This window comes from Orycteropus afer, unplaced genomic scaffold, assembly GCF_000298275.1.
Source record: "Orycteropus afer afer isolate SDZICR_OR568_19922 unplaced genomic scaffold, OryAfe1.0 scaffold00136, whole genome shotgun sequence".
In the NCBI taxonomy this organism is placed as follows: domain Eukaryota; kingdom Metazoa; phylum Chordata; class Mammalia; order Tubulidentata; family Orycteropodidae; genus Orycteropus; species Orycteropus afer.
The window spans coordinates 4,437,600-4,447,097 of NW_006921723.1; the positions used below are offsets into that span (position 1 = coordinate 4,437,600).

General features: G+C 60.5%; 1 protein-coding gene across 1 annotated transcript; it reads right to left on the reverse strand.

Annotated features, from left to right (window-relative positions):
* Positions 1 to 3,398: 3,398 nt before the first annotated feature.
* MXRA8 (matrix remodeling associated 8) lies at positions 3,399 to 7,696 on the reverse strand. The gene is made up of 10 exons (XM_042781605.1): positions 7,648 to 7,696; positions 6,039 to 6,063; positions 5,628 to 5,929; positions 5,406 to 5,507; positions 4,647 to 5,117; positions 4,248 to 4,442; positions 3,958 to 3,994; positions 3,791 to 3,867; positions 3,636 to 3,716; positions 3,399 to 3,424 (listed from the first exon to the last, which is right to left on the reverse strand). Exons 1-10 carry the CDS (start codon positions 7,694 to 7,696, stop codon positions 3,399 to 3,401), a joined length of 1,365 nt encoding a protein of 454 aa, XP_042637539.1.
* Between the last annotated feature and the right edge of the window lie 1,802 nt (positions 7,697 to 9,498).

Consider the following 9,498-nt stretch of genomic DNA (forward strand, 5'->3'; position numbering starts at 1 on the left):
CGGGCCGCGCAGTTAAAGGGACCAACCGGCCCGAGGCCTGAGAGCGCGGCCGCCGGGGGGCGCCCGGGAGCAGGGCCGCAACGTCACCGGGAGGGGGCGGGGCGTACGCTGCGCACGCGCGCGTACGTGCGGGTAGTCTCAAGCTCGCGGGGCGAGCGCAAGAAGGTCCAGTCCGGCTTTTATTCCTGCTCTCCCGGGTTCAGCGCACACCGCACCCAAGTCTGGGCCCAGAGCCCATGGCCTGGACCTATGACGGAACCTCGGCTCAGGTCGGGTTGTGAGCCATCGGACTGACTGGGGCGCTCCTACCCCAGGACAGTTGGGTGGGCCCTCGGCAGGCCCCGCTGCCGCGCCCACCTGCGCCTCGCGCCCCGCAACTGTCAGAGGAAGACCCGCCCCTGGAGCTACCCTCAGTGCCTCCCCAACCCGCGCCGAGACGAGTCTCGCTCCGCAGGATCCCAGTACTCTGCCCTTTCCCAAGGACTGTCTCTCGGGGTCTGCGGGTGCTCAGGATCCGGTGGTCACATCAGCGAGCTGCGGGGTGGAGGTGGGGGGCGCCCGTGAGAAGCTGAGGAATTTTGTTTCTGGGCCAGGAGCCGCGTTGCCTCGTCATTCTGCACCCCCGCGCCAACCCTGAGCTCGTATGCCCTCTTTGGGTCCCTCGGGGGCTCTGAGAAACACCTGCCCTAAGTGGATGCGGGTGTGCTTGTACGAGCCCGTGAATGGCGGCCTAAGGCAACAGGTGGGGGTCAGCGCGGATTGTGCGCTCCTGTGGACACAGGTGTCTTGAGGACGGTGTTTCGGCAGCAGGGGAAGGTATTTCATGGAATTTGAGCTGGCTTCGGGGCCTTCCACAGGAGGAAGGAGACTTGAGGCCGCTAGAGGGAGTCCCACGCTGGTGGGAGAGAGAAAAAGGGGAGACCCTAGGATGATGTCCCTGTGACCCATCATTAGACAATTCCCTTTGAAGCTTGGAGCTTGGAACTTCCCACCTGTCTGGTCGTGCTTATCCTGGGTTCTGAGCCAGTACTGGCCAGAGGGTGACCATCAACTCCCCAGCCCCGGCTGGGGGCCACCCCCAGATGAGACTAGGCTGAAGGTCATGACCTCCATTCCCTCTTCTCTGATGGCGCTAGTATGCAAGGCTGTGCTAAATGTCCATTCAGCAAGACTCAACAACCCACCCTTGCCTGGAGCCTGTTCCCTCACCCCTCCAATCTCAGTTCCCCAGAGGTAACTGAGGAAGCTAAGCAGGATGACCTCAGAGGAGGGGTCTCCCATGGCTCTGTGCTGGGTACACAGGAAGGAGGAAAGCGGTCTCTGTGTCCTGAGAGCTCTGGGGCCAGCATCACCCAGAACAGTCCCAGTGGTTGCTGGTCAGAAGAAAAGCTAGTGACACAATACACAGATGCAGCAGTCTGGAGCCCCAGGCTGCCCTTTGGACCCTGGAGTCTCACTCTCCCACCTGACACTTGGCTCAAGCCAGTGAGCTAGAGAGGCTGTTGGCCAAGGGTCTGGGCCAATCCCAGCACTGATGCTGATGTGGTCAGGCTGTGTCCCTGCCAAGAGGGGTAAGTTTGTGGCCAGAGTGTGGGTTGTTACAGGAGGCCTTGTCCGGTGCCAGTGCACCTACTGGTGGGACCAGAGGTCACTGGGCTGGGAGGGAGCTCCTCCTTGAACAGCCCACACCCCCAGCCTGGCCTCCTTCCCAGGTTTTGCTGTTGTGGGATCCTTGTGGGTGTCCATCACCCATCTCTGTCCTGTGCTGTCCTGGGAAGGCCTTGGAGGATGGGCCAGGAATTGGGAGACACAGGCTTCACTGACTAGCACTTAGTCATTGGTCTGTGGTAGCCATGAAAATGTGCCACTTAGCTTTCCTGCCGCCCAGTTGCTGCCCCTAGCCTTACACATCCGTGCCATGCAGCCTGCTGCCAACCACGAGCAAGCAAGGTACTAAAGCCAGCCTAGTCTAATGGCCCCTGTTGGCCTGGTAGGACTTTCTCAGAGCTGCCCTGTGATCCCAGGCTCCTCCTGCCTATTCCTCCTTCCTGCCCCTTTCCTTTCAGAGGTGTCACTTGCATGCTGATCTGAAAGCTTTCTTGCCTACCCCTGCTTCCTCCACCTTTATCCTTGCATGTCTTAATTTTGGCCTTATCCCATCTTGGTGTCTGATTCCCAGAGGACCAGCATTAACACCGTTTCCCTTTGGTTCTCATATCCATATGGTCCCTCTCATGTCCAAGTTGGCACTCAGAGGAGGGTCTGAAATGCCTTTGCAACCAGGAGCAAGTGACGTAGAATTGGCTCCATGGTTGCCCTTCCCAGGGTACTTGTTCTAGGAGAGCCAGCCTGGACCTTCCACTATAAGGAACAGAGTGATGGTAGAAGTTCAGATGAAGGTGAAGAAGGCATCTGGGATTCCCAAGGACAATTTGACTCCCTGAGAGAAGGGGCAGATGCAAAGGCACACCTGGGCCAGGCTCTGAAAATCAGATATGGCCTTTATTGTGACAATGGCAATTTCCCCAGGAGGAGCAAACATGGGGAGACAGAGTAGCAGCAGAAGCCACCCCAGAATCATCCTCACTCCTTCCCTGTCCTCAGGCAAAAGCAGAAGCCAAATATGGCCCCAGCCTCCAACCCCAAGAGGGGCTGCAGGAATGTGGTCAGAGTCAAAAGTCACATGGAGTCCAGTGACTGTCAAGGCAGCTGATCGGAAACACGGCTGGAGCAGGAGGTCAAAAGCAGAGAATGGGACAATGGGGTACCACAGGTAGCCCCAAGAAGTGCAGACAGGCATCAGCCCTGAGCCTGGAAGGCACCGAGTCCTCAGGTCTTGAGCAGAGTGGATTGCAGGCAAGACGGGGCTCAGAGTAACACACAGTGGGGTCTAGAGGAGCCCTGGGGACCTTGGGCTGCAAAGGTGGCTCCTAGAGGGAGCACAGGGATGCCAGCCCTGGGGCACTGTGTCTCCACTAAGCCCCCTCCAAGAGTGGCCTCAGCCCCAACCCCTAGCAGGCAGAGGCCAAAAGGGACTAAAGGCTTGGTGAAAGCTGAAGGAGTCCTGGCTGATCCAAAAAGGCAGCTGGGGGCAGGAGAGGGACAGGGTCACCAGTGAACCCAGGAGCCAGCAAGGGCTGGCTGAAGGGGTGACAGCCAGAGAGCCAGCCAGGAGTCCCATGGAACCCACTATTGCTTGAGAGATCTGGGGTGGCTTCTAGTAGAGGGTTATGGAGGCAGCCTGCTCTGCACCACTTCAGGCCAAGTTCTAGGGAAGCGGGACCAGCCGCTGGAGGGGGGCCAGTGGTGCCAAGTACATGTGGGTTGGGAAGAGATTCTCCAAGATGAACAGATGGCAGGTGGCAGAGCTGCTGGCCCAGCCAGGAGCTCGGATCACTTCATTTGCAGTACTCCTTCCTGAACTCTGGAAAATAAGGGGCAAGGCTAAATCTGTGCTCTACTTCACCCTCCTGGTTGGAAATTCAGGGCAGACATCCAGCAAGACTTCCCAGGGAACACAGAGTTTAGTGCAGTGACTTTGGATGCCCCTGGGAGCAGGCAGAGTGAGGTGCAGGGGTGAGGGCTGGGCTCTGAAATGGGATGGGGCAGGGAGGGGCCCCCCAGTGGCCACTCACCTTTGTCCAGGTCAATGTTCTTGGCAGGCGGGGGACTGTGGGTCAGCTCAGCCCTCTCTTTCAAAATGTTGTTTTTGTAATCTGTCATCAGAAGAGAGGGTGAGTGGCCCCCCAGACATGGGCCTCCCCCAGCCCAAGCCTGATGCCCACCTCACCTAGTTGGAAGTCCTCACCCTTGTAAAGAGCCTGGTCCCCTGAGACCACAGTCAACTCTGCCATGTTTACATCCTTCCTAAAGGAGCGAGCATGAACAACGTTAGTGCAGGAGCGGGACAAGGGGCTGGGTTCCTCAGAGAACTGGGTGAGCAGGGGGGATACTCACCCCTTTGACTTCCTTGACTTCTCAGAGTACTGGTACCCTGGGAGGGAGACTTGTATTGGAGGTGGCTCAGGCCCCAAAACCTCTCTATACCTGCCCAAGGAAGCCCCTGGCTGGCCCCTGGTCCCCTTCAGGCCCTTGCTCGCCTTCTGCTGAGCACACAGGTCACTGTACCCCCAGACCCACCTCTGGTGGCGGGTCCTTCTTAGTTCTACCCACAACATTCTGTTGAAAATGAGCACTGGTGCCCTGAGCCACAAGCTGTGGGGGGTGCCAGCGGGCCCAGCCCTCACCTCCGTGGCGGCGCTTACGGGTAGCCAGGACGACGGTGATGAGCAGCAGGATGAAGAGCAGCAGGGTGGCCAACACATAGCCCAGCTGCTGAAAGAAGTGGGCACGGCTCTCGGGGACGATGACATTGATGACACTTCGACCTCGAGACAGTGTGGGATCTGCAGGAGCAGGGCAGAACAGGTCAGGCAGTGCACCTCTACCTGCCCTGATGTTTGGCTGCCCTGCTGGGCTCCTGCAGTCAGACTCAGGACAGGCTCAGTGTAGTCTCAGCAGGTGAGGGCCTGCCCCAGGGAACCCTAAGTCCCTGAATGTGGAACGTGAGCGAGACAGGGAAGCCAGGCCGGGCTGGCTCCTGCCCCACCCTGCGATATTCTCAAGTACCCACAGCTACGCCTCACCTGGTCCTGGGGCGCCGCTGTGGCTGGACCCGTTGCCAGGGGAGTCCCGGGGTTGCGGCTCCACCGCGGGCTCGGTGACCTTCAGGTGGAAAACGCGGCGCTCATGCAAGCCGCAGTAGTGGTGGTGCAGGTGGCAGGAGTAGGTGCCCTCGTCGGCCGGCTCCAGCGGGTCAATGCGCAGCGAGAAGTCTCCACGCGCAAAGGCGTCCGTCCCCACGGTTATCCGGTCGCGCAGGAAGGGCGGCCCGTAGGCGCGGCGCTCTCCTGACGCGTACAGGTCAAGAAGGCGGTCGGCGCGGTCGTGCGGCACCCCGGGCGGCTGTCGGTCCCAATGCACCACCTGCTGCGCCTCTTCCAGGTGCCTATCTGTCCACACGTGCGCCCGGTTCACGCAGGTCAGCAGCGCCGGCGCGCCGCGCTCCACCGCCAGCACCTCCTTCTCGCCGTCCCAACGCGCGCCCGCGACTAGGGCTGGGGGCGGGGCAGCGGCGGTCAGAGCCGAGGGCGGGGCGGGGGCGGCCCTGGGCCTAACGGAGGGGATGGTGGAAGGGGCGGTCTGGACTGCGGATATGAGTGGGGACAGCGCAGCGGTGCTGGGGGGTTCCGCGTTAGGGGGGTACGATCGAGGAGGGGTACGGCCAGATGCCAGGATAGGCATGCGAGTGGGGTGGGATGAGGGTGGGTCGGCCATAGTCGGAGGACCTGGGGGAGATTGGGGTGAGGGCAGGGCGGTCAGGAGCCCGGGGCTGGAGCACTCACGGTCTTCGGTGACCTCTAGGCGGATGGCCAGGCTCTCGTAGAGGTGGCAGTAATGGTGGTGCAGGTTACAGGTGTACAGCCCCTCGTCCGTCTCCTCCACCGCTGCGGATCCAGAGAAAACCTCAGCCGTGACTCCGCGGCCCCGCCCTCTGCGCTCCTCACTTACCGCGCAGACCCGCGTATGCGACCCCCGGCTTACAGCGCCCCGCAACCTGGGCTTACCGCGGATGAGCAGCGAGAAATTGCCGTCGTGGAAGGCAGAGGGCGACAGGAGGAGGCGGCCACGGTCGCGAGGCTCGTAAACGCGCTGCTCGCCGGCGGAGTACATGTCCACAAGCCGGCGCGCGGAACTGCGGCCGCTGCCGCTCAGGTCCCAGTGGACCACGCGTTGGCGGTCGTGCAGCCGGTCCTGAGTCCACACCATGCGTGGGCTCTGGCAGCGCAGCACGGCACCGGCGCCCGCTGCCCAGTTCACCGCCGCCTCGGACACCACGGAGCTGCCGGCAGTCGTCAGCCCTGGGGGGAGAGGGCAAGTCAGGGGGAGGGGCGGGGAGTGAGAGCCACCGAGACAGGAAAGGGGCTGGGGGATTGGTGGACAGTTCTGGTCTCCACGACTCAACTCGTGGTCACTAACCTGAGTATGCCAGGACAGCGGTGCCTGGAAGGAGAAAAGGATAGTCAGAACTTAGAGGGTGGAACACCTGGTGAAACCCCATGTGGGCCCCTCATCACCCTCCACGCCACACCCACTTTACAGGTGAAGGGTAAAACAGAGATGTCAGGAGGACACAGCGTGGGGACTCTGGTGGTCCAGAACTGAGAACACCTATCACAGCTCCTGCCCAGTCTGTGGGGATGATGACTGCCTTTTTGTTGTAGTTCGTGCCATGGAGTGGATTCTGACTCATAGTGACCCTGTGTACAACAGAACAAAACCCTGCCGGGTCCTGCACCATCCTCACAGTCCTTGCTATGCTTGAGCCCATCATTGCAGCCACTGTGTTGATCCATCTTGTTGAGGGTCCTCTCCTTTTTTGTTGATACCGTCTCAGGAACACAAGGAGGGGTCGCTATGAGTTGGATCTGACTCAATGGCAGTGAGTTTGGTTTTTGGTTTGGCTACTCTACCAAGCATGACAGCTTTCTCCAGGGACTGGTCCCTTCTGACAACACGGACAAAGGAGGTGAGATGAAGTCTGGCCATTCTCACTTCTAAGGAGCATTCTGGATGCACTTCTTCTGACTGCCCTTTTTGGGGCTACAGAAACTGGAGGTGGGGTGTGCCTAGCAGGTGAGTGGTGCATTCAGGACTGTGCAGCCGGCCCCGTGGGCCACTTCTCAGGGACAGTGGTCACCATCACCATCATGGCCATCCAATACAAGGCCACCAAAAGTATCAAAGCCTGATTCTGCATCCCTGTGCTCCGACACAGCCAGCAGTGGGGGGGGGGGGGCGTGCACCTGCCAAGGGGACTAGGGCTGGGGGCGGGGCAGTGGCGGTCAGAGCCGAGGGCAGGGTAGGGGCGGCCCTGGGCCTAGTCCAGGGGGTGGTGGAAGGGGGTGGTCTGGACTGCCAATGTGAGTGAGGACACGGCAAGGGTGCTGGAGGGGTTCTGCTAGACCATCCTGGGGAGAGGGTTCAGGGCCACAGAAATAAGGACTGACCCCGCCACCACCCCCACAGGCTAAGCTCTGCTGCAGAGTTGTGGCTGAGTGCCCAAGATGGGAGGAATGGGATGGGAGGAATGTGCCGGGTCAGCGGCCGCTGGGGGCGGGCTCAGGGGGCAAGAGAGTGCAAAGGGGCCAAGGAGACCCTGCAAGCCCTGAAGCCCGACCAGGCTCCCTCAGCTCTCAAACCCACTGTCCCCCTAGACTTCCAGCTTCCTCTTCTGGGAGAGACGTACACCCAAGGGGCCTCCGGGTGCACCCACAAGATGCCAGGTGCACTGCCTGCTGAAGGGAGCCACCTCCACCTCCTCCCCCTTCCTGGCCCATCTGCCCCTGGGACCTTTGGGCTCCTCATCCCTAGAAAGAAAGTTCTAACTCACGACCCCTCTCCCTCAGGCCCTAGGTCTGTCTGAGTCCCGCCAGACTGGGCCCCTTCCCCGAGGGATGTCCTGCCCTCTCTGGGCTCTAGCTCAGAGACTGAAAGAGGATCTCCCTCAGACCACTTGCCCTGAAGCAGGGGGTCCCTTGAGCCCTCTCACACCATGTGCCCAGATCCCCCCCACCTCACACTCACCCTGTAAAAGCATGAGTTTCCAGAGCAGGACTCGGGACAGCAGCTCCATGGCGCCTCCCGGGCCGCTGGCTTCGCTTTGTCTCTTCCGGCTCTAACTCTCCAGAAAAACAGCCCAGCCTTCTCCCCCTCTTCAGCACCCGCTATGACATCACAGAGCCCTGGGCTCAGACAACTGAGGCCAGACCACCCCTCCGGCTCCGCCCCAGCCCCTCAGCCTCCCCCATCCTTAGCTGGCCTGGAGCGGGTGGGGGGGGGAGTGTCCGAGCAGGGCGCCCGGCCCCTCTCTGGCTCATGTCCTGGTGTGGAGGGACAGGAGCCCAGTCCTGGTGGGGCAGGAGGGACTGGCCTGGAACCACTCCTGGGCTGCTTCAGGGCTGGGCTCTGGGGTGAGGCACTTCTGTCCACCTCTGGGATGGGGCCCCAGCCTCGGACCTCAAGCCTGGAGTGGGGCCAGGGCTTTCCCGGGTCAGCAGCTTGGCCACAGCTGGGCGGGGTCCTCCAAGTGCCTCCCTTTTGCCTGCTCTAGGTTAGGCAGTAGGAAGTGTCTGCAAGGAGCAGGGACCAGCAGGGAGGCTATGCTGCCTCTGACCACACCTGGTGGCACCCCTGCCAGACCAGGCAGCTCTTCCCACTCTGCTTGTTAGCTGTGGCAGGTCCTTCTCTCCGGACCTCTGTGTCTTTGCCTGGGAAGTGGAGGCTGAAGTAGCACCTGCCCCACTGAACTGGGGCTGGGGGAATATATCAGAAAGGGCGCCTGAGCTATGGCCCCCTCCCCTCCAGACTGGGCCTTCCCTCATCCAGGGCCCAGCCTGGCCTTCTTGAAACCAGACCCTGAGTTACGGGACTCCTGAGAGCCCCACACCACCCAGAGAAGTGGGGAAGAAGAGGGCGGATGAGGGCTTCCCACCCAGAGAAGGGAGGAAGAAGGGGGATGGGAGCCCCCATTCCAGAGACTGGGGAAAGGAAGATGGAGCATGGGAGCCCCCTCCCAGAGAAAGGGGGAGGAAGGGTGTAATGGGAGCCCCCACCCACCCACAGAAGGCACAAATTTGAAGCTCTGGGAAGACTTACAAAGTACCATAAACAAATGCGAAATAACAGAGCTCGCACTGTGTACCAAACCCACTCCTTCTAGTTAAGCAAACCTCAAGAGGAAAAAAAGTCCCAACCAACCACAAAAAATCCTCAGTGCATTTTTAGACTCCCCATTTGGATTTAATTAACACCATGGGTACCAGTCTCTTCTGGGCTGGGGTCTCACCCCTGGGACCCTGCCCACTCCCCAAGTCCCCAACCCAACTCTTGGGTTTCGGCAAAGGGAAGGAGGCAGCAGCAGCTGCAGCGAGGAGTGAGGAGTGACAACAGGGAGGACTGGCGGGAGCATCTGGAGAGGCCCCCTCCCCCCAGGACCTAACTAATGGACTCATTCCCCCAATAGAATCGCCTGGAGGTGGAGCCCCTTTTCCAAAGGGGAATCAGGATCAAGAGAAGCTCTCTGCCCTCCCTCAGCTCCACCCTGGGGCTTTTCATTCTGGAAAAACAAGCCCCTCCCGACCTGGCCTCGCCTGTGTTTCTCTTAACTGGTTTCTATTAGGACCTTGGCTGCCCTCTGTCCTGTCTCCTGCTCTTGCTGCCCGGTCCTGCATTTGTCTGTCTGCCCTTTTCTCCCTATCCTCAGGGTCTTGGCTTCTTGCTTTCTCTTTGTGTCTCTCTGACACTGTCTCTCTATCTCCAGAAAGGGAGGCCAGCCCCAGATACAAGGTCTGTGGGAGGGGAGCTAGGCCAGCCTCAGAGCTGGATGGAAGCAGGAGCTCCTAGCCTACACCTCTGCCTCAGCCAGGGCACCCTAAG

Bases quoted from the DNA above. Each gene is read 5' to 3' on its own strand.
- MXRA8 (XM_042781605.1), bottom strand. From the start codon at position 7,696: ATGGAGCTGCTGTCCCGAGTCCTGCTCTGGAAACTCATGCTTTTACAG. The intron at 5,930-6,038 runs TTAGTGACCACG...GACTTGCCCTCT, and splicing joins GCTGTCCTGGCATACTCAGG to CCCCCCAGGGCTGACGACTG. The intron at 3,717-3,790 runs GTGAGGTGGGCA...TTCTGATGACAG, and splicing joins GGGTGAGGACTTCCAACTAG to ATTACAAAAACAACATTTTG.